Source organism: Oscarella lobularis, chromosome 13 (assembly GCF_947507565.1).
Source record: "Oscarella lobularis chromosome 13, ooOscLobu1.1, whole genome shotgun sequence".
Lineage (NCBI taxonomy): Eukaryota > Metazoa > Porifera > Homoscleromorpha > Homosclerophorida > Oscarellidae > Oscarella > Oscarella lobularis.
The window spans coordinates 2,226,443-2,247,788 of NC_089187.1; the positions used below are offsets into that span (position 1 = coordinate 2,226,443).

The 21,346-nt window shown below is 48.2% G+C and overlaps 7 protein-coding genes and 2 long non-coding RNA genes across 15 annotated transcripts; 6 read left to right on the top strand and 3 right to left on the bottom strand.

Moving 5' to 3' along the window:
- The first annotated feature begins 90 nt into the window (after nt 1–90).
- On the top strand, nt 91–2,686 carry LOC136194401 (protein AF-10-like). Its single transcript, XM_065983498.1, has 9 exons — nt 91–213; nt 273–352; nt 409–463; nt 547–656; nt 765–865; nt 916–1,006; nt 1,060–1,406; nt 1,590–1,675; nt 1,729–2,686. The coding sequence occupies exons 1-9, from the start codon at nt 105–107 to the stop codon at nt 2,595–2,597; spliced, it is 1,848 nt and encodes a 615-aa protein (XP_065839570.1). The 5' UTR covers nt 91–104; the 3' UTR covers nt 2,598–2,686.
- LOC136194402 (bifunctional coenzyme A synthase-like) lies at nt 1,408–4,628 on the bottom strand. 2 transcript variants are annotated; one of them, XM_065983500.1, is made up of 8 exons: nt 3,834–4,626; nt 3,533–3,784; nt 3,412–3,478; nt 3,252–3,316; nt 3,107–3,191; nt 2,956–3,053; nt 2,765–2,911; nt 1,408–2,708 (listed from the first exon to the last, which is right to left on the bottom strand). In XM_065983500.1, exons 1-8 carry the CDS (start codon nt 4,602–4,604, stop codon nt 2,646–2,648), a joined length of 1,548 nt encoding a protein of 515 aa, XP_065839572.1. In that variant the 5' UTR covers nt 4,605–4,626; the 3' UTR covers nt 1,408–2,645. The 2 variants fall into 2 exon arrangements, with proteins under 2 accessions (XP_065839572.1, XP_065839571.1); XM_065983499.1 differs by having other exon boundaries at nt 1,408–2,911; nt 3,834–4,628.
- Nucleotides 4,446–6,769, top strand: LOC136194403 (probable acyl-CoA dehydrogenase FadE2). 2 transcript variants are annotated; one of them, XM_065983501.1, is made up of 13 exons: nt 4,446–4,671; nt 4,725–4,836; nt 4,885–4,978; nt 5,029–5,097; nt 5,161–5,302; nt 5,365–5,472; nt 5,530–5,628; nt 5,683–5,749; nt 5,796–5,881; nt 5,945–6,013; nt 6,065–6,219; nt 6,278–6,394; nt 6,451–6,769. In XM_065983501.1, exons 1-13 carry the CDS (start codon nt 4,623–4,625, stop codon nt 6,664–6,666), a joined length of 1,383 nt encoding a protein of 460 aa, XP_065839573.1. In that variant the 5' UTR covers nt 4,446–4,622; the 3' UTR covers nt 6,667–6,769. The 2 variants fall into 2 exon arrangements, with proteins under 2 accessions (XP_065839573.1, XP_065839574.1); XM_065983502.1 differs by having other exon boundaries at nt 4,447–4,632.
- A 1,910-nt stretch (nt 6,770–8,679) lies between these two features.
- LOC136194729 (uncharacterized) lies at nt 8,680–10,416 on the top strand. Of its 2 annotated transcripts, none has more exons than XM_065983953.1 (2): nt 8,680–10,256; nt 10,315–10,416. In XM_065983953.1, exon 1 carries the CDS (start codon nt 9,023–9,025, stop codon nt 10,076–10,078), a length of 1,056 nt encoding a protein of 351 aa, XP_065840025.1. In that variant the 5' UTR covers nt 8,680–9,022; the 3' UTR covers nt 10,079–10,256; nt 10,315–10,416. The 2 variants fall into 2 exon arrangements, with proteins under 2 accessions (XP_065840025.1, XP_065840024.1); XM_065983952.1 differs by having other exon boundaries at nt 10,310–10,379.
- Nucleotides 10,417–10,771: 355 nt separating this feature from the next.
- Nucleotides 10,772–11,849, top strand: LOC136194733 (uncharacterized). The gene is made up of 3 exons (XR_010671699.1): nt 10,772–11,098; nt 11,154–11,309; nt 11,417–11,849. It is a non-coding gene; the product is annotated as an uncharacterized lncRNA (long non-coding RNA).
- A 664-nt stretch (nt 11,850–12,513) lies between these two features.
- Nucleotides 12,514–14,656, top strand: LOC136194731 (probable methylmalonyl-CoA mutase, mitochondrial). The gene is made up of 8 exons (XM_065983955.1): nt 12,514–13,452; nt 13,523–13,629; nt 13,679–13,757; nt 13,810–13,931; nt 14,024–14,109; nt 14,166–14,234; nt 14,286–14,436; nt 14,493–14,656. The coding sequence occupies exons 1-7, from the start codon at nt 13,420–13,422 to the stop codon at nt 14,303–14,305; spliced, it is 516 nt and encodes a 171-aa protein (XP_065840027.1). The 5' UTR covers nt 12,514–13,419; the 3' UTR covers nt 14,306–14,436; nt 14,493–14,656.
- Nucleotides 13,206–14,940, bottom strand: LOC136194735 (uncharacterized). The gene is made up of 3 exons (XR_010671700.1): nt 14,265–14,940; nt 14,177–14,213; nt 13,206–14,116 (listed from the first exon to the last, which is right to left on the bottom strand). It is a non-coding gene; the product is annotated as an uncharacterized lncRNA (long non-coding RNA).
- A 108-nt stretch (nt 14,941–15,048) lies between these two features.
- LOC136194728 (type 2 lactosamine alpha-2,3-sialyltransferase-like) lies at nt 15,049–19,680 on the top strand. 4 transcript variants are annotated; one of them, XM_065983951.1, is made up of 5 exons: nt 15,049–16,181; nt 16,264–16,794; nt 16,843–17,336; nt 17,440–17,582; nt 17,803–19,680. In XM_065983951.1, the coding sequence occupies exon 1, from the start codon at nt 15,057–15,059 to the stop codon at nt 16,149–16,151; it is 1,095 nt and encodes a 364-aa protein (XP_065840023.1). In that variant the 5' UTR covers nt 15,049–15,056; the 3' UTR covers nt 16,152–16,181; nt 16,264–16,794; nt 16,843–17,336; nt 17,440–17,582; nt 17,803–19,680. The 4 variants fall into 4 exon arrangements, with proteins under 4 accessions (XP_065840023.1, XP_065840022.1, XP_065840020.1 ...); XM_065983950.1 differs by having other exon boundaries at nt 17,688–19,679; XM_065983948.1 differs by having other exon boundaries at nt 16,264–16,593; nt 16,710–16,794; nt 17,440–19,679.
- On the bottom strand, nt 18,897–21,340 carry LOC136194725 (uncharacterized). Its single transcript, XM_065983945.1, has 11 exons — nt 20,593–21,340; nt 20,360–20,542; nt 20,234–20,314; nt 20,061–20,181; nt 19,924–20,003; nt 19,803–19,877; nt 19,667–19,750; nt 19,529–19,614; nt 19,369–19,467; nt 19,227–19,314; nt 18,897–19,174 (listed from the first exon to the last, which is right to left on the bottom strand). The coding sequence occupies exons 1-11, from the start codon at nt 21,316–21,318 to the stop codon at nt 19,013–19,015; spliced, it is 1,785 nt and encodes a 594-aa protein (XP_065840017.1). The 5' UTR covers nt 21,319–21,340; the 3' UTR covers nt 18,897–19,012.
- Nucleotides 21,341–21,346: the final 6 nt, after the last annotated feature.

Here is a 21,346-nt window from a genome sequence, read left to right on the forward strand (position 1 = left end):
CTCCACGTGAGAATTCTATTTATACGCGATAGTGACATCATTGCGGTAATTCTCTGGTGACATCACAGTTTCTCGTTCTCCGTAGCGCGCGAGAGAGTATCAAAATGAAGGAGATGTCTGGCGGCTGCTGCGTCTGCTTAGACGAGCGCGGCTGGGCCGAAAACAAGCTAGTCTACTGCGACGGCAGCGGTTGCAACGTGGCAGTTCATCAAGGTACGACCCGGGTTCCCTTTCGGGGGTATCGCGCGCTCTCAGCGTCTCATTCGCGCCAGCGTGCTACGGCATTACCAAAGTGCCGCAGGGATCGTGGTTCTGTCGCAAATGCGAATCGCAAGAGCGCGTATCGCGCGTGGTAAGCGGATTAGCAGATCTCTCTTCGCCGTACGAAAGCGCGGACTTTCGGTGCAGAGATGCGAATTGTGTCCCTCTCGCGACGGCGCCTTGAAACGAACCGACACGGGAGGTAAAGTGCAGTAGAGAGCGAGATAGAGAGATAGGGATAAGGATAGGAAAGGTGAAAGACAGTAAAAGAGAATTCTCCATAAGGTTGGGCTCACGTTGTCTGCGCTCTTTACATACCCGAAATTACGTTCGGAAATAATCGTAACATGGAGCCAATCGTTCTGTCTCGTTTTCCCAAGGACCGATACAACAAGGTTAGAAAAATCAATAATTAATTTCTCTCTGTCATTTTTAATTCAATTACAAGAGAAATCGTTAATTAATTCTAGTTCGTCGATGAAGATACTTATGTGATTTTTTAGACGTGCTACATTTGCGCTAAAGGTCCGAGAGCCGAGGCAACGTATGGAGCATCGATCAAGTGCGCGCGTCCGTCGTGTCGCTGCTATTTCCACGTCACTTGGTAGAAAAAAATTGGTTTTTTCATATATGATCTCATTGACGATTTCTTAGCGGGCAAAAACATGGGCTTCTCCGAGAAGATTCTCAAAGGGATAATCGGCTTGTTTATCACGGCTTCTGCTTTCAGCATCTAGATCCAAAAGTAAATCGATCAGAAAATTCGCAAGAAATCGGCGCCCAGACTCGTTCCTTTAGAAACCTCCAGGACATCGTTTTCCTCTCTATGAAACTCTGTTGGCAGATGCACCTAGTGCCACTCCAGAATCGATGATTTCAGCAACGGGAGAAGATAGCATCGTTTCAATTTGCGGCAGTGCGGAAAGCAGTGCTGGGGATAGGACTTTAGAGGCTCCCACTGTGGCAACTGAGGCGGTAGGTAGCAGCAGCCAAGAGGACCCTCTGCCTGGTGCGGCGAGGGGACGGGGGAGAGGAAGGGGATCCGGGGCTAAGAAACGACCCGTTGGCCGACCGAGGGGATCGAAAGTCAGCGTGGCTTTAAGTCAGAAAAAGAACGGGCAGGTGCTGAAAAGTGCCAAGCCAAAGTAAGATCAATAGGTACTATACAGGGATATATATAGTGTCCGTTTGAGGTGTCTATTATACAGCACTCTTAGTTAAGATTTATGTAGGATAGAGAGTTACTTCTTTCAAAATCATACAGCGCTTTCTCTTCAGATTTATCGCTATAGCGACTTCCCATACTAAAGTTTTGGCTTTGTCATTAGTTTGCCAAGGACGTTAGAGGAATTCGTGGAATGTCAAGCGCAATTGGCTTCGGATTTTCTGACGCACGAATTAGGAACTTGCGACGGTGAGATAATAGGCTCCTCATCCAGAATCTGATAGTCGATTTGTTTTCCGCAGTTGCGTCCATGCTGAATGCAGTCTCGACTATCCGAAAAGAAAACGAGGAACTGAAGCAGCAAATCGACGAACTGACGGCGCGACGCGATCATCTCCTCCAAGTCGAAACGAGCCTCGCAACGGTGGACGAAGCGCTGCTAGACAAAAGCACGGAAGACGGCGGCGGCGACAATACGGCGACGGCGGAATCCCGACCCTCCAAAACGACGACGCCGCCGCCTCCGCCTCCCAAATCGCAAACGCATAGCGGAACCCCCGTCCCGTCTCTTCTCAACGGTTCCGCCGACAAAACGTCACCAACCTCGTCGTCGTCGTCGTCGTCGTCGTCGTCAGTGCCGTCGTCGCGAAAACGACCGAAAGCGAAAACGCAAGCATCGACGTCGTCGAAAAAATCGAAAAGATCGTCCGGGGGAAGTCTGCCGCCGAGTCAAAGCAATAGCAGTCGCAGTTCGCCGACGACAGCGGCGGCGGCGGCGGCGACGGCGGCGGCGACGGCGGCGACGACGACGACGACTGCAGTCTATGCAACTGATGATCGCTATACGCCAATTGCTCCCGCATTTCCTCTCACTTCCTATTTCCAACCGCCGGCACCGTTGCCTTCGATTGCGACCCAATCGGCCGGAGCGTTGTTTCGTCCGTGCGTGCCGCCCGTCAACAACGGGTTTCCCTTTTACGCGTCTCTCTTTAATTCGGACGCGTCGTCGACGAGTCGAAATAAGGTGTACGCTGCTGGCGACGGCGTCGCCTCGGTAACGTATTCGGCTTCGCCGGCGGCGGCGGCGGTGGCGGCGCAGCGGCAGCAGCTACATTACCCACTTCCATCCTATTATGGAAACCCGCACACTTCCAAGAGTCACTTTCAATGAGACAATGACACTTCTATCTCGGGCAATAACGGCATTTTTTTGGTTAAATTACACGCGAACATTTAGGTATTTTTCTAAACGTTCTCTGAGTCCTTTGTGCGCTCTTTGAACCTGAGGAGGTGGGAGGGGGGATCGTCATACTTAGCGCTCTGCTCTGTAGCCGTTACCTGTGTCCACGTTTCTTCGTGGGACCACAACGTTGAGAAGATGACGTCGGCTTTGGATGTTCGTTCCGCGTTCGTCATCTGCGCGTCTAGTCGTCGCGTTGCCGTCTCGATTGGAACGGAATCTCGTTCCGTTATTCGACGAATTGCCTAGAAGTGTATATATATAACGCTCTCTACCTTATATGACATACTTCGTCTCTTGGCACAATGCTGACCCACACTTCGTGGACGTATTCGTCCCAGCAGGCTTCCAGTAAAACAGCCGCGTCGAGAATGCAAACGTCATGGCCTGGATTGAAATATAGAGGAGGTTTTGAACCCTTATTATCAAACGTTACAAACCTTCTTCTGTCAAACGCTCAACTTTTTTAGAAACTAGCCGGACAATTTCAGGCCATACAATGGAATTAAGGGTGTCCAGATTCTTCTACAGATTAGTTAGCAGATGACAGCGTAAGAGAACTTTTTTTTCTGTATCTGTACTGACCTTGTCACTAAAAACAATTGCTCCTAGAACTTTGCGATTGATCTTTCCGTCGTCACAGAGAACTCCTACTCAATAAAGTATGCCTACTACGTACGTTCACTGGAAGCCCTCAAACCCAATCAACGAAAAGAGAGGGATTCCACTACCCTATGTACTATACCTTCCCCAAAGGTCTCAACGATTTTTCTATTGCAGTCTGAACCGGGGCTGTACGCCTCGTGACCCAGCTTGAAACAGAAAACAAATCAGTCTGAGACCTTTCAACACACCGACTATTGAACCTGATCGCAATCAATGACAGGTACTCCTAAGCTGGAAAATTTCTTTCCCAGCGACGTTTTTCCACTTCCCGTGCCGCCGGTCAAGCCAATAACGTAGACGCGTTGACTAGGACAGAACGACTTGGTCGACTTGAGCCAGGGCTCTCCCGAACGCAAGCAGCCCAACGAAGCTTTTCTCAGATCAGTAGAACTAAGTTTCAAAGTCGTTCCTCCAACGAGACCCGCTATCTCCACGGCAACAGGACCCAAACCCTAGAGAAAAACTAAGGATGTATTCGTTTGGAATTTAGCCTATAAAGACGTTTTTATCGCGGCCTTTATTGACGGCTGCTCCCCCCTTTGCCGTTTCCTCGCTGACGACGAGACACTGGAGCGAGTCGTCGGTCGCCGCCATTCCCAAGGGATCGTAAATAGCTCCCGTTTCGCAAACGATTTCCGGGAAAACGTCGTTGACAAAACCGATGACATTGCGAGAGCGAGTGGCATAGGGTTCGATCAATTCGACAAGCGTTTTTCCTTGCAATTGAACGCCGTCGGTGATGCCGACGACGAGTCGCTTGGTGCAGTGCAAAGCCGCCGTGCTGAGCAACAGTTTGTGTCCGTTGTGGAGACGATCGAACGTTCCCCCGAGTACCACGTGCTCGTACAGCCGAGATTTTTCTCCGTCGACTTCTTCTTCTTCTTGTTTTTCACTGGGCAAGTTTATGCTAATTGTCTCTACTTTATCTCTTCCTGTTACTCGCGTGCCTAATTTTTGGGCGTTGGTACTAGCCAATAGGATGTCGGCGCTTTGGCACGTGACTGCCTTGTCAGTTTCGACGAGACTCTCCGCCGCTGATAGGACAACCCGAACGTCGAGGCCCGGATGATCGTTATTAGCCGTTTCGTAGACGGAATGGGCGAGACGACGCAATAGGTGTCGGTCGTTGGAGCGTTGGGTTCCGTCGCTTCGATGAGCAACGACGTAGAGGATGCGAGGGCTTACCGCTGCAGCCTGGTCCAAAGCATAGCGAATATACTGTCTAATGGACGCAGCGGGTAAGAGTAGGAGTCCGATGCGACTGCGGTACATTAGGACTTTGATACGGGAATGCTACATTGTAAGGCCAATTTTAATTCCATCAAGCGATTTTTGGACGGTATTGATTCTTAATGTGAAACAACCGTCTGCGGTGAACTACTTTGATCGTAGATATAAGAGCTATCTATGCTTTGATGGTTCTACCGTGGTTCTACTGGAGAACGTGCACACTGGCGCTCCCGGATATGCTTTTGACCCTTCGACGTTCGTTCTCAGTATCTCGGTACTTCACCTACTCGTGTCACATCGCTTTTGACTAAGACGTGTGCAGAAAAGTCATGTCTGTCGACTTATCGCCGAGAGCGTCGCAAATTCGCGAAAAACTCGTCCAATTTATGGAGGAACACGTTTATCCGGCCGAAGAGGTACGGTCGCGTTTCGACACTAGTCTGCGTCTTCATCTCTCCAACTAAAGATCTTCCTAAAACAACATTCGTCGAGTCCCGACCCGTGGATCGTTCCTCCGATCGTGGAAACCCTGAAAGTGAGTGGGAGACCTCGTTCGATCCCGCCCCCTCGAAAAAATTCTCAAAAAATGCACAAATAGGCGCACGCGCGTCAACGCGGCTTGTGGAATTTATTTTTGCCGGCTATTTCCGGACTGTCTCAGCTGGAGTACGCCTCCTTGGCAGAAATAATGGGCCGATCTCCCGTGTTGGCTCCTACGGCGACAAACTGCAATGCACCAGGCAATACGATATATACAATATGCCTGTGTTTCATCTAATGGACTATGGTCTCTTTGCTTCAGATACTGGTAATATGGAAGTGCTTCACATGTATGGGACGAAAGAGCAACAGAGGCAGTGGCTTGATCCGCTTTTGGACGGCAAAATTCGATCGGCTTTTTGCATGACTGGTCTGCTATATAGTACATAGGAGAGTCTAGCTATTGATTACGTTTATATGTACTCAGAACCGGATGTGGCTTCCTCTGATGCAACCAATGTTAGTTGCAGTATGGTACGCGAAAATGATATGTACGTGATCAATGGAAAGAAGTGGTGGAGCTCAGGCGAGATCGAAATGACGCTTGCTTTTGTGCCGTTATTTGACTAATCTGCTATAGGGGCTGGTGATCCCAATTGCAAGATCACTATTGTGATGGGAAAGACGGGATCTGATGATCTGCCAAAGTGACCAGATCACACACAGGCTGAATATTTCTTAATCTATTTTCAGATATCGGCGTCATTCAATGATTCTCGTTCCCATGGATACACCCGGCGTTAAAAAGATCAGACCGTTGAAAGTATTCGGTTACGACGGTAAGCGCTTCATTTAATAAATTAATAAATAAACAGCAAAAATCTTATGGGAGTTATGTATAGATTCTCCTCACGGTCACTTTGAAATTCACTTTGAAAATGTCCGCGTTCCCGCAAGCAATATGATTCTAGGTAGGCATAGACTTTCATATGAAAATTAACCCATCTCGTATTTTCATTTAGGAGAAGGACGCGGCTTCGAGATAGCGCAGGGACGACTGGGTCCAGGACGAATTCACCACTGCATGCGATTGATCGGCATGGCCGAAAGAGCGCTAGAATTGACCTGCGAGAGAGCTGTCAGTCGCGTCGCCTTCGGAAAGCCTCTAGCAATGCAAGTGAGTCATGTGCACGTCGATTATATCTCTTTCGTCTCATCAGGGACGCTTTTCTCAGGGGGTACTTCAAGCCGAGATAGCCCAGTCGCGTATCGCTATAGATCAGGCCAGATTGCTGACTCTAAAAGCGGCTCATCTGATCGACAAGTACGGCACGAAGGAAGCAAGACGAGAAGTGGAGTTCGCATCGCGTGCAATTCCGTCTCCAAACGCAGGCTTTTTTCCGTCTAGATTGCCATGATCAAAGTCGTTGCCCCCTCGATGGCTGAGACTGTCATCGATCGGGCGATTCAGGTCCACGGGGCCAAGGGCGTTTGCCAGGATACCCTTCTTCCCGCTTTCTACGCGCACGCGCGATCGCTGCGAATTGCCGACGGTCCCGACGCCGTTCACCTGGCGTCGGTTGCGAAAATGGAATTGAAGAAGTACGTTATAAGCAAGCTCTAGTTCCGCGATCGCGGCGAAGGAAGAAGGAAGAAAGGCTATCCTGTTGCATACAGCTTACTAATCCAATTTTCTACTGATAAACAATAGATGGTCCAAAGGCGTACGAGTTCCACGTGACGTGACGTAGTGCCGTAGATATAAATGGATGGTGTCATGTGGCCAGCTAGCCTCGGAGTCCCAGACCCTCTCTCGCGTGCTTTAGGGTGGGCGTGCCGGGCGCGAGAGAGGGTCTGGGCACGCTTCTCATGTAGGCCTGTCCCTTTGATCTCAAATTTGATTACGTTGCGCCCGCCTCTCACCACCGAAGCTCGACTTCTACGGGGATTCGTATCGATCTTCGATCGATCGGTAGTCCGATCGATCTCCATCGATCGGTGTCCCTCGATCTTCGATCGATCGTTAGTCCGATCGATCGAAATCGATCTTCAATCGATCGGTAGTTCGATCAATCTCTATCGATCGGTGTCCCGATCGATATCGATCGAAGATCGATCGCGGTAGTGACTAAAAGTCTGATACATTTCCATCGATCGCTAGACTACGGGACGGTATGAAACCCGGATAGCCGTAATTCGTTTTTGGACTCGCCGCTGATAGGGCACCCGAATCGGGTGCTCGTTCTCTGATTGGTCAATTAAGATCAAAGGAACAGGCCTACATGAGAAGAGTGCCCAGACCCTCTCTCGCGCCCGGCACGCCCACCCTAAAGCACGCGAGAGAGGGTCTGGGACTCCGAGGCTAGTGGCCAGCCCTCGCGGGCGCCCTCGCGTGCCAGCTCTCCCCGTAGTGAAGCGCGCGTTAGCGCCTCACTCCTGCGAGGAGCTCACGCGAGGCAACGCGAGGCTACAAATTGTAGGTGTCATGTAGCCTCGCAAGCCAGGCTCTCCCGTAGTGAAGCGCGTTAGCGCCCCACTCCGGAGGCTAGGTGTCATGCATGCTCGAGTGATCAGAGTCGGAATGGGAATCGCAATTTCAGCTTGCGCTGTCTCAATAATATACGTCTGCGTTCAATTCGACGCCGTTCCAATCAAAAAGGCGCCCCTCGCATCAAAACAGCATCGTCCGTCGCCTTTCCTGACGCAAGAACTCCGGCCAGAGCGGGTACTAACCAAAAACGCGTCTCTGTCGCCTTTCCAAACGCGAGAATTGCCGCCAGAATCGCTCTGGGAACTGGGGGGCTGCGACACTGATTATCCCCTCCTACAATGCAAACGCGAGTTCAGAGACAACGCTAAATTCCTCGAACCGCTGCGGATGGCCACGAAGAACGATTTCAGAAAAGGGTCCCTACTCGAACGTCGGCACGATCGTTGCGCTGTTGTCGGATCTTCCGGGAACGTACTCCATTATGACTTAGGCAAGGAAATCGACGAACACGACATCGTAATACGCATCAATCCGCCACTGTCTCAATTTCAAGATTCGAGTCATTTTGGGAAATATGTGGGTAGGCGGCACGGTGATGTCATAATTTTTGGCGCTAGTGCACTTCGACCTGGGTGTCCTCAACTAAAGAAAGGTCAGAGATACATTCTCACAACGCAGTCGTCCAACTCTCTATTCAAAAACAAAATTTATTTTCAATTTTACAAAGACTGTTGGAAGAAGTATAACCTGAAAACGTTCACATTGAACAGCGTATTTCGCCGAAAAGCGGAACTGCTGGCGAATTTTGTGAGAAAGCAATGTCCTAGCAATGCGACAGGGCATTCAATAACCGCCGGCCTGTCGGCAATTGCATTCACCCTACATCTATGTCACAACGTGGACTTATACGGGTTCGGACTAAACGAAGCGAATAGGTTTGAGTACCATCGAAATGTCACTCTAGAGCAGTTTCTGGCTGGTACTACTGGACATGATTGGGTGACAGAAACGCGACTGCTGAAGTATTTGACGTCAAATCGCGATGCCGTTTCGAAACTAATGTTGGACGGATTTGATCCACCAAACGTACGCGGTCATGGAGCACCTTTCGACCTACCAGGCGCTAAAGTCTGTGTTGTTAAGTAGACGACATGTTTCAGAAGTGAAAGTTGTAAGAAACGGTAAAAGAGAGCTAAAATTTATTGTCGTCTTCTCAATTCTGTGACCCTTCGAAGCACTAGCTTTCGCCGTCATCATGATCTAACGTGCTCTCTCTTTGTCCAACTGTCAACGAATCTTCGCTCTCATTTCTTTGACCCCCACCAACGCGCTTCTTATTAGATACCTTATACCCTGTGTTGTAAGTGAATTAGAAACAGATATCAACGGCGTTCAACCTAATTAATTATTAATATTATATTCTTCCCTGCCCCGGCGTCACTTATCTCTTTGTTCGTCGTTCACAAGTACCCTCGACGAACCGCATCATATGACCGTGGTGGCATATATACCATGTCATGTCCGCCGGCGAGTGGTTGGAGTCGGACTGGGAGTCGCAATTTCGCTTTGCGCTGTCTGTATAATGTGCGTCTGCGCTCATTTCGTCGTCCTTCCTACCCTAAAGGCGCCTCTCGTATCAAAACGGCGGCATCTTTCGCTTTTTACGATGCGAGAATTCCGGCCAGAGTCGCTCTGGGACCTGGGGGGTTGTGAAAATACCCGTCCCCTTCTGGAATGCAAACTCACGTTCACAGAAGCCACTAAATTCCTCGAACCACTGCGGATGGCTAAGAAGAGCGACTTCAGAGAAGGATCCCTACTCAATCATCGGCACGATCGTTGTGCTGTTGTCGGATCTTCCGGAAATTTACTCCACTACGACTTAGGCCAGGAAATCGACGAACACGACATCGTAATACGCATCAATCCGCCACAGTCGCAATTTCAAGATTCGAATCTTTTTGGAAAATACGTCGGTAGGCGGCACGGCGACGTCATAATTTTTGGCGCTTCTGCAATCCGAAATGGTTGTCCTCAGCTGAAGAAAGATCAGAGATACATTCTTGCAATGTCCAAGCCGTTCAACGCCCTATCCAAATACAAATCGTTTTATCGATTTTTTGTGGACTGTTGGAAGAAGTATAATCTGAAAACGTTTTCGTTGAACGGCGTATTTCGCCGAAAAGCGGAACAGCTGGCGACGTTTGCGAGAAACCAGTGTCCTAGCAACGCGACAGGGCATTCAATAACCGCCGGCCTGTCGGCAATTGCATTCACCCTACATCTATGTCGCAACGTGGACTTATACGGGTTCGGACTAAACGAAGCGAATAGGTTTGAGTACCACCGAAATGTCACTGGAGAGCAGTTTCTGGCTGGTACTACTGGACATGATTGGGTGACAGAAACAAGACTGCTGAAGTATTTGACGTCAAATCGCGATGCCGTTTCGAAACTAATGCTGGATGGATTTGATCCACCAAACGTACGCAATCGTGGAGCATCTTTTGACCTACCAGGTGCTAAAGTCTGTGTTGTTAAGTAAACGACATGTTTCAGAAGTGAAAGTTATGACGTAAGAAACAGTAGAAAGAGAGGTAAAATTTATTGTCGCCTTTTAAGCAATGTCCTATACCAAGGCGAAGAGGTATATAATAACCTAGCTCCGGCCTGTCGGCAATTGTATTTTCCCTACATCTATGTTACAACGTGGACTTATACGGGTTCGGACTAAACGAAGCGAATAGGTTTGAGTACCATCGAGATGCCACTCTAGAGCAGTTTCTGGCTCGTCGTACTGCACATGATTGGGTGACAGAAACGCGACTGCTGAAGTATTTGACGTCAAATCGCGATGCCGTTTCGAAACTAATGCTAGATGGATTTGATCCACCAAACGTACGCAATCGTGGAGCTTCTTTCGATGATTCTCGTTCCCATGGATACGCCCGGCGTTAAAAAGATCAGACCGTTGAAAGTATTCAGTTACGACGGTAAGAGCTTCATTTAATAAATTTTCGACCTACCAAGCGCTAAAGTCTGTGTTGTTAGTAATTCAGATGAAATTTGAACCCGTCGGTGTCGTCTACAATGATGATCGAGTTCTCCGAAGAGATCGATCGAGAGAGGGAGTAACACACGCCGAACACGTCGTCGAGCATACAGTGACATCGGCTCCAATTAATTAAGGTTATAGTTTTTACTTTAATTAAACTATGCTTTGATCGACTCTATCGGTCTGACGCTTCAGTGCCCGTATAACAATCGCTCCTCCTTGTTTTTTTTCTTTCCGGCGTGGAGATTCCATCTAGCGACGAAGAGCACTCTAACCGAGTGACGAAGATGCGATTCTAAGAGCGCACAGGAGCCGATCGAAGGAACTAGCGGACCACGCGCCGCCAGAGACAACTTTGACGAACGCGTTTGGACCCGAAGAGCTCAAGAAAGCAACGTACTACCGCAGCGAAAGGTCCGCTTGGGTCCTGCAACGAAAGGGGCCCCCGAAAGAGATGCCCCACCACCATTTGTATCGTCAGACGTCACCTTATAGGATCACGCCCATACAGTAATTAAGATCAATTTTAAAATTTCATAGGCTTCCTCGCGTCACTCAATGTTAGATTTCCCATCTCCATTTGCAAATGACTCATTGCCACGAGACGATTCATCTGCCCCGCTCTCTCTTCGCCCAACTGTCGACGAATCTTCTGACTCCATCTCGACATGATTGGCTGACAGAAACGAGACTACCAAAGTATTTGACGTCAAATGATGCCGTAAGTGAGTCAGGTGCACGTCGTTTATCCCCTTCGTCTCATCTGGCCTGGGACGCTTTTGAGGGGGTACATACAGGCCGAGATAACGTAGTCGCGTATCCATATAGATCAGGCCAGATTGCTGACTCTAAAAGCGGCTCATCTGATCGACAAGTACGGCACGAAGGAAGCAAGACGAGAAGTGGAGTCCGCATCTCGTAAATTCAGGTATTTTCTATCTAGATTGCCATGATTCTTTTCGTTGCTCCCTCGATGGCTGAGACTGTCATCGATGGGACGATTCAGGGGCCCACCGGACCAAGGGCGTTAGCCTTCTTTCCGCATTCTATGCTCACGCGCGCGATTGCCTGTACGTTCCAAAGCCTAATCGTATTTATATAAATAATCCAATATCTACTGTATGATCCAACGCAGAGCTATAAATAAATATTTATTTATGCTCTGATCCAACGTACAGTACGGGATCCTCGCCTAGCACGTTAGTCTCGTTCCCAGCCTCTCTCCCCTCCGTGTATCGCTACGGGAGGAACGTCTTCTTTGATACAGTATGCCGCGTGTCGGACTGGGACTGGGACTGGGACTCGCGCTTTCGCTTTGCGCTCTTATTTTTTCGACGTACGTCGGCGTTCAATTCGTCGCGATCGCCTCCGAAAAGGCGTGTTTCTCGCTGAAACGACATCCGCTGCTATTAGCAAAACCAGACTCGGGGCCAGAACCAGAACCAGGCTCGGAGCCAGAACCAGAACCAGGCTCGGAGCCAGAACCAGAACCAGACTCGGAGCCAGAACCAGAATCGCTCTGGGAACTGGGTGGTTGCGACAGTGCCCAGCCCCTCTTCCAATGCCAACACATGTTCAAAAAGGACAAAAATGGGGTCTTCGAAGCGCGGATAGCTAACAGAAGCGATTTCAGAAAAGGATCCCTACTGAACCATCGGCACAATCGTTGCGCTGTTGTCGGATCTTCTGGAAATATACTCCACTATGACTTCGGCAAGGAAATCGACAAACACGACATCGTAATGCGCATCAATCCGCCTCTGTCTCACTTTCAAAATTCGAGTCTTTTTGGGAAACATGTGGGTTGGCGACAGGGTACTTTTGGGGATTTCTGGACTCGAACGTGGGTGTCCTCAACTGAAGAAAGATCAGAGATACGTTCTCGCAATGAACAGTGGGCGTCCTCTTCGCACTAATCGAATTTATGTGGACTGTTGGAAGAAGTTTAATCTGAAAACGCTTACATTCAACGTGGTATTTCGCGAGAAAGCGGACCGTCTGGCAAATTTTATAAGAAAGCAATGTCCTAGCAAGGCGAAGAGGCATTCAATAACTTCCGGCCTGTCGGCAATTGTATTTTCCCTACATCTATGTCACAACGTGGACTTATACGGGTTCGGACTAAACGAAGCGAATAGGTTTGAGTACCATCGAGATATAACTCAAGAGAAGTTTCTGGCTGGTAGTACTGCACATGATTGGGTGACAGAAACGCGACTGCTGAAGTATTTGACGTCAAATCGCGATGCCGTTTTGAAAGTAATGCTGGATGGATTTGATCCACCAAACGTACGCAATCGTGGAGCATCTTTTGACCTACCAGATGTTGAAGACTGTGTTGTTAAGTAAATGACGACATGTTTCAGAAGTGAAAGTTATGACGTAAGAAACAGTAGAAAGAGAGAGAAAATTTATTGTCGCCTTCCCTTCGTTTTTCTCATAATTTCTCGTACCGATTCCTCGTACTGCTCCATCTCTGCAAGCATGATGCCTAGATTGAAAAAGGCGTCACCGTCTTTAGGAGCCTCTTCCACGACAGTCCTAAGAGGATTAATTAAAATATATGTTAGCCCCCACTCGTTCTAAGACGTCTTTTCTACTTTAATAATTCAGCTGCCGGAGGTAGCTTTCCTTCGTCTTGCAATATAGTGGCAGCAATGAAATTTGAGTCGACGTGCTTGGGATGAAGCTTGAGCGCACTCGGTGTCTTTCATTACAGCGTTCTCTCGAAGGGCATCACTGTCAAACCGGTTTACACCGAACAAGACACGAAAGAACTCGAAAGCGAACTCTCAGGCAAATATCCATACACTAGAGGACCCTATACGACAATGTACACGCAGAGACCGTGGACAATAAGACAGGTAAATGAAAAGTCAGATATTTAGGGATCTCCATATATGAACGTATGTAATCATTTGTTTTTCTTCTAAGTATGCGGGTTTTAGCACGGTCGAAGAGATCAATCGATTCTACAGGGAAAACATTGCGGCAGGTCAACAGGGTCTCAGCGTTGCTTTCGATTTGCCGACGCACAGAGGGTAGGAGCACTTGGGCAGCTGCAATTTCCAAACAGAAACTTTTCCTTAGATATGACTCAGATAATCCTCGTGTCCATGGGGACGTTGGCATGGCCGGCGTGGCGATTGACTCTATTGAAGACATGGAGGTTAGGCCAATAGAGGGTAGTGGCTTCACTTCCAAACGTAGGCTTTATTCAGTGGAATCCTCTAAAGAAAATGTCTGTTTCCAATGAACGGGGCGGTGTTGCCAGTATATTGGCCATGTATATAGGAGCAGGACTCGAGCAGGTATCCGCTTTCATTCTCCGATCAGTCCTCAAGTGAGAAACGCTCATTTGAAGGGAGCAAAACTCGACGATTTATCCGGAACGATTCAGAATGACAGGCTGAATATTTCTTAATCTATTTTCAGATATTGGCGTCATTTGATGATTCTCGTTCCCATGGATACGCCCGGCGTTAAAAAGATCAGACCGTTGAAAGTATTCGGTTACGACGGTAAGCGCTTCATTTAAAAAAAAAAACAGCAACATCTTATGGGGAGTTATATATAGATTCTCCTCACGGTCACTTTGAAATTCACTTTGAAAATGTCCGCGTTCCTGCAAGCAATATGATTCTAGGTAGGCATAGACATTCATATAAAAATTAACCCATCTCGTATTTTCGTTTAGGAGAAGGGGCTTCGAGATAGCGCAGGGACGACTGGGTCCAGGACGAATTCACCACTGCATGCAATTGATCGGCATGGCCGAAAGAGCGCTAGAATTGACCTGCGAGAGAGCTGTCAGTCGCGTCGCCTTCGGAAAGCCTCTAGCAATGCAAGTGAGTCATGTACACGTCGATTATCTCTTGCGTCTCATCAGGGACGCTTTTCTCAGGGGGTACTTCAAGCCGAGATAGCCCAGTCGCGTATCGCTATAGATCAGGCCAGATTGCTGACTCTAAAAGCGGCTCATCTGATCGACAAGTACGGCACGAAGGAAGCAAGACGAGAAGTGGAGTCCGCATCGCGTGCAATTCCGTCTCCAAACTTTTTTTCATCTAAATTGCCATGATCAAAGTCGTTGCCCCCTCGATGGCTGAGACTGTCATTGATCGGGCGATTCAGGTCCACGGGGCCAAGGGCGTTTGCCAGGATACCCTTCTTCCCGCTTTCCACGCGCACGCGCGATCGCTGCGAATTGCCGACGGTCCCGACGCCGTTCACCTGGCGTCGGTTGCGAAAATGGAATTGAAGAAGTACGTTTCAAGCAAGCTCTAGTTCCGCGATCGAGAAAATCGCGGCGAAGGAAGAAAGGCTATTCTGTTGCATAGCTTACTAATCCAATTTTCTACTGAGCGAGAACAATAAACAATAGATGGTCCAAAGGCGTAGGTGTACGAGTTCCACGTGACGTGACGCCCACAAACGTGTAGGTACTAGGCAGTGCGTAGATATAAAAATGGATGGTGTGATGGCCGGTGTGATGGATGCTCGAGTGATCAGAGTCGGAATGGGAATCGCAATTTCAGCTTGCGCTGTCTCAGTAATATACGTCTGCGTTCAATTCGACGCCGTTCCAATCAAAAAAGCGCCTCTCGTATCAAGGCGTCCCTCGCCTTTCTTGACGCGAGAACTCCGGCCACTCCCAACCAAAAACGCGTTTCTGTCGCCTTTCGAAACGCGAGAATTGCCGCCAGAATCGCTCTGGGAACTGGGGGGCTGCGACACTGATTATCCCCTCCTACAATGCAAACGCGAGCTCAAAGACAACGCTAAATTCCTCGAACCGCTGCGGATGGCTACGAAGAACGATTTTAGAGAAGGATCCCTACTTGACCTTCGGCACGATCGTTGCGCTGTTGTCGGATCTTCCGGGAACGTACTCCATTATGACTTAGGCAAGGAAATCGACGAACACAACATCGTAATACGCGTCAATCCGCCACTGTCTCAATTTCAAGATTCGAGTCATTTTGGGAAATATGTGGGTAGGCGGCACGGTGATGTCATAATTTTTGGCGCTAGTGCACTTCGACCTGGGTGTCCTCAACTAAAGAAAGATCAGAGATACATTCTCACAACGCAGTCGTCCGACACTCTATTCAAAAACAAAATTTATTTTCAATTTTACGAAGACTGTTGGAAGAAGTATAACCTGAAAACGTTCACATTGAACGGAGTATTTCGCCAAAAAGCGGAACGGCTGGCGGCGTTTGTGAGAAAGCAATGTCCTAGCAACGCGATGAGGCATTCAATAACGTCCGGTCTGACGGCAATTGTATTCACCCTACATCTATGTCACAACGTGGACTTATACGGGTTTGGACTAAACGAAGCGAATCAGTTTGAGTACCACCGAAATGTCACTCGAGAGCAGTTTCTGGCTCGTCCGTCTCGACACGATTGGCCGACGGAAACGAGACTGCTGAAGTATTTGACGTCAAATCGCGATGCCGTTTCGAAACTAATGCTGGATGGATTTGATCCACCAAACGTACGCAATCGTGGAGCATCTTTTGACCTACCAGGCGCTAAAGTCTGTGTTGTTAAGTAGACGACATGTTTCAGAAGTGAAAGTTATGACGTAAGAAACAGTAGAAAGACAGTTAAAATTTTATTGTCGCCTTCTCTTCGTTTTTCTCATAATTTCCTTGGCCTTTTTGTAGCATTCTTCGGCCTCTGCCTCCCTGCCCAAGTCGGCGAGTACTGATCCCAATTCGCCGTGAGCCTCTGCATCGTCCGGCTTCAATTCTGTGACCCTTCGAAGCATTTTCGCCTGGCAAGCAAACGATGAGGAAATCTGTCAATCGGACGTCAATTTCTCGTACCGATTCCTCGTACTGTTCCATCTCTGCAAGCATGATGCCTAGATTGAAAAAGGCGTCGCCGTCTTTAGGAGCCTCTTCCACGACAGTCCTAAGAGGATTAAAATATGTTAGCTCCCACTCGTTCGAAAACGTCTTTCTACCTTAATAATTCAGCTGCCTGAGCCAGAGGTAGCTTGCCTTCGTCTTGCAATATAGTGGCTTGAGCGCTCTGGGGCTCTAGGATTATACTATATTATACTATTATACTATATTATCTAGTATCCCTGATTATACTATGGTTATAGAGACCCCGGATGCGCGGGCACGCGAATTTATTTTGCGGTGAGAAACGGATATTACAGTGCATTGCAAACGTGCGTCCACAAACATGTAAGCATGCAATAATCTCTACACGTGCTCCGATAATGTTTCTTGAAGCTTCTTCGTCTCGCCCACGCTGTTTCTTTTGACTGGCGAAGAAAAGCACCTAGAAAACAAGAGAAATTATTTGTTCGATCTATCCGTGTACGTACCTTGTAGTCCTGCGTTTGTATTGGCGTAATCCAGGCTACACCGCGTGGAGGTTCGAACGCTTTAGCCCAAAAATATTTGAGAGCGAGCCGCGTGGCATCGTAGGCCTTTACGGTGACGTACAATAGCGGATTCGTTTTCCTTGGCTTTATCGGATCGTTTTTACTTTAGCATTCGAATCTGACTTCAGTGCCCGTATAACAATCGCTCTGTTTTTTTTTCTTTCCGGCGTGGAGATTCCGTCTAGCGACGAAGATGCGATTCGAGGGGAAAACTCGGCAGAAGAGCACGTACAGGAGCCGATCGAAGGGATCAGCGGACCACGCGCCGCCAGAGAAAACTTTGACGAACGCGTTTGGACCTGAAGAGCTCAAGAAAGCAACGTACTACCGCAGCGAAAGGTCCGCTTGGGTCCTGCAACGAAAGGGGCCCCGAAAGAGATGCCCACCACCATTTTAGAGGATCACGCCCATACAGTAATTAGGATCAATTTTAAAATTTCAGATTTCCTATCTTCATTTGCAAATAATTAATGACTCATCGCCACGAGACGATTCATATATCTGCCCCGCTCTCTCGACGAATCTTCTGACTCCATCTCGACATGATTGGCTGACAGAAACGAGACTACCAAAGTATATGATACCGTAAGTGAGTCACTCAGGTGCACGTCGTTTATCCCCTTCGTCTCATCTGGGACGCTTTTGAGGGGGTACTACAGGCCGAGATAACGTAGTCGCGTATCCACATAGATCAGGCGAGATTGCTGACTCTAAAAGCGGCTCATCTGATCGACAAGTACGGCACGAAGGAAGCAAGACGAGAAGTGGGGTCCCCATCTCGTGAATTCAGGCGTTTTCTATCTAGATTGCCATGATTCTTTTCGTTGCCCCCTCGATGGCTGAGACTGTCATCGATGGGGCGATTCACGTCCCACGGGGCCAAGGGCTTCTTTCCATTCTACATGCTCCAACGCCTAATCGTATTTAAATAAATAATCCAATACTGTGCTCTGGATATGCGGCGTGTTGGACTGGGACTCGCGCTTTCGCTTTGCGCTCTTCTCTTTTTTTCGACGTACGTCGGCGTTCAATTCGTCGCCAATAAGCCGTGCGCGCCACGTTTCTCGTTGAAACAACAACGTCCCTTCCTAGCATTACCAGAACCAGAATCGCTCTGGGAACTGGGTGGTTGCGACAGTGCCCAGCCCCTCTTCCAATGCCAACACATGTTCAAAAAAGACAAAAATGGGGTCTTCGAAGCGCGGATAGCTAACAGAAGCGATTTCAGAAAAGGATCCCTGCTGAACTACCGGCACAATCGTTGCGCTGTTGTCGGATCTTCCGGAAATGTACTCCACTATGACTTCGGCAAGGAAATCGACGAACACGACATCGTAATGCGCATCAATCCGCCTCTGTCTCACTTTCAAAATTCGAGTCTTTTTGGGAAACATGTGGGTAGGCGGCACGGTGACGTCATGATTTTTGGTAATTCTGCTCTCGAAAATGGGTGTCCTCAACTGAACAAAGATCAGAGATACGTTCTCGCAATGAACAAGGGGCCTCATTCTCTTCGCACTAATCAATTTTTTGTGGACTGTTGGAAGAAGTATAATCTGAAAACGCTTACATTGAACGGGGTATTTCGCGAGAAAGCGGACCGCCTGGCGAATTTTATAAGAAAGCAATGTCCTAGCAAGGCGAAGAGGCATGCAATAACCGCCGGCCTGTCGACAATTGTATTTTCCCTACATCTATGTTACAACGTGGACTTATACGGGTTCGGACTAAACGAAGCGAATAGGTTTGAGTACCATCGAGATATCACTACAGAGCAGAAACTACTGGCTGGTAGCACTGCACATGATTGGACGACGGAAACAAGACTACTAAAGTATTTGACATCAAGTCACGATGCCGTTTCGAAACTAATGCTGGATGGATTCGATCCACCAAACATACGCAATTGTGGATCTTCTTTTGACCTACCGGGCGGTAAAGTGTGTGTTGTTAAGTAAACGACATGTTCAGAGTGAAAGTTATGACGTAAGAAACAGTAGAAAGACAGTTAAAATTTATTGTCGCCTTCTCTTCGTTTTTCTCATAATTTCCTTGGCTTTTTTGTAGTATTCTTCGGCCTCTGCCTCCCTGCCCAAATCGGAGAGTACTGATCCCAATTCGCCGTGAGCCTCTGCATCGTCCGGCTTCAATTCTGTGACCCTTCGAAGCATTATCGCCTAGAAAACAAACGATGAGGAAATCTGTCAATCTGACGTCAATTTCTCGTACCGATTCCTCGTACTGTTCCATCTCTGCAAGCATGATGCCTAGATTGAAAAAGGCGTCGCCGTCTTTAGGAGCCTCTTCCACGACAGTCCTAGGAGGATTAGAAATATGTTAGTCCCCCACTCGTTTGAAGACGTCTCTCTACCTTAATAATTCAGCTGCCTGAGGTAGCTTGCCTTCGTCTTGCAATATAGTGGCAGCAATGAAATTCGAGTCGACGTGCTTGGGATGAAGCTTGAGCGCTCTGGGGGGAAAGGAGCTCTCACTCTAGGATTAATTAATTAATTAATATACTATTCGTCTACCTTTTGAACCAGTGAAGAGCTTCTGGTTTTCTTCCCATTCGAGTCAATACGTCGGCTCCGTAAATGAGGCTCATGCTGTGATTAGGCTTCCACTCAGAAGTGAGTTGAACGATAATGAATTCTTCATTTATTGACTACCTGAATTTCTATTGCCTGTTGGTACAAAGTTAGTGCCTCGCGAAGATTCTTTTGCGATACGCGTTGCTCGGCTTTGGTCATTTTCTTCAATTGAAAAATCACTACTAAGAAAAAAAGAGCATGGGGGAAATGATACCTCAGTGGCCGTTCGAGTGTTTGCTGAATAGATGTATTCTCGACAACTTCGACTGTTGTCGCACAATATGACTTCCTAAATTGAACAATAATAGATAAATTCCCTTGACTGTATACCGTACCGAGTCGTATGATGGAACCATCTGATCCTGATGAAACCAGCGCTGAAAAATATATTTAACCCCGTCTTTGAGAACACCAGCTGCACGCGAGAACAAAGTCTAATTGTCTGGAAGAGTTTCGAATTTTCTACTCATACACGCGTGTTGAGTTTTTCTGTTGCACGCGCCTCGTTTATCGAGACTGTTCCACAGAAGCCCGAGACCCCGCTTGGGCTGGACAGATACGTTACGAAGACGCGTAAATTCAGTATGACCTCCCTAAAGCCAATCACGGTGAATACAGTACTTATGAAATAAAAAAGTCTCGAACCTCCTTAACGTTATTGAGATAAATGATGACAGTCCCCAATCTGTCGTTATGATCGTCATGGCAATCGGTGTGTGGTCGATACTAAACCGGACTAGCTACACCGTCTAGTATAGCTTCGGTTCTCACCTCTTCGTTTCCTCGATATTTTATCAGCTGCGCGTGATACGACGTGACCAATGGAAGCCCGAGACGTTCCTGCAATTTTTCCTCTATCCGATCGATGAGCGAGTTCTCGCCGCGCGGTACGAGAACCGTCGAACTGTAGCGCAACTTTCTCTTATTCTCGAGCACGTCTCCAAAGTAACGACCCTTAGAGAAAAATAGTTCGTTATTTTAATCAGGCATACCCAATTTCTTACCGAGACGCAAACGTCTCCTTCTTGACTATTGGAATACTGGATTTGTCTCGTATCGACGTTGCCCTTACGAAGCTCCGTCTCTAACCAGTCCTGATCTCGGAAACACCAATCCGGATGCTCTCGCCTTCCCTTGCTCATCTCCTCGTACAATTTAATCAATTCGTAGCACTCGGCGTTTGAGAGGAGGTTCGGTAGCACATAGACGTCGGGATTGACGTGCAGACGTTCGTGCGGCACTTGGGTCAGTTTTCTCTCCACGTCAGGCCACCAATTGATTCTCTTCAATTCTGGCGCTTGTGACGTCAAACCGGAATTGTCTTGACTCCCACTTGGGAATGAAGAAGGCGGGGCCTCATCTTTCTCATTATTAAAATCGTCGGGTTCGCTTATGAAGTCTTCGTATGGTTCGCTTGGGAGGAGTTTTTTGTCGATGTCTTTCATTACGGAGGCGAATTTTTCTTCCAATTCGTTGTCGTCCAGGAGATCGGCTTCGGATTCGATGTCCCTGTCCTTGAGGACCTCTGGAGCGTTACGAGTTGCTTCGTCGTTGCTCTCTCGTTTTCCGTACGTTGCCAAGACGAATGCAGCGACGAGAACGATTGCGATTATTGCAAAGGCTGCAAATGACGATGCATTCTGCTGCGATTTCGTTGGCTTTGACGTAGCGTTCGACTGAGCGCGCTGTTCGACTTTGTGAGCTCTCCTCCTCTGGCGTTCGACGCCCATTTATTAGCCTACCTACGCATCGAGTCGC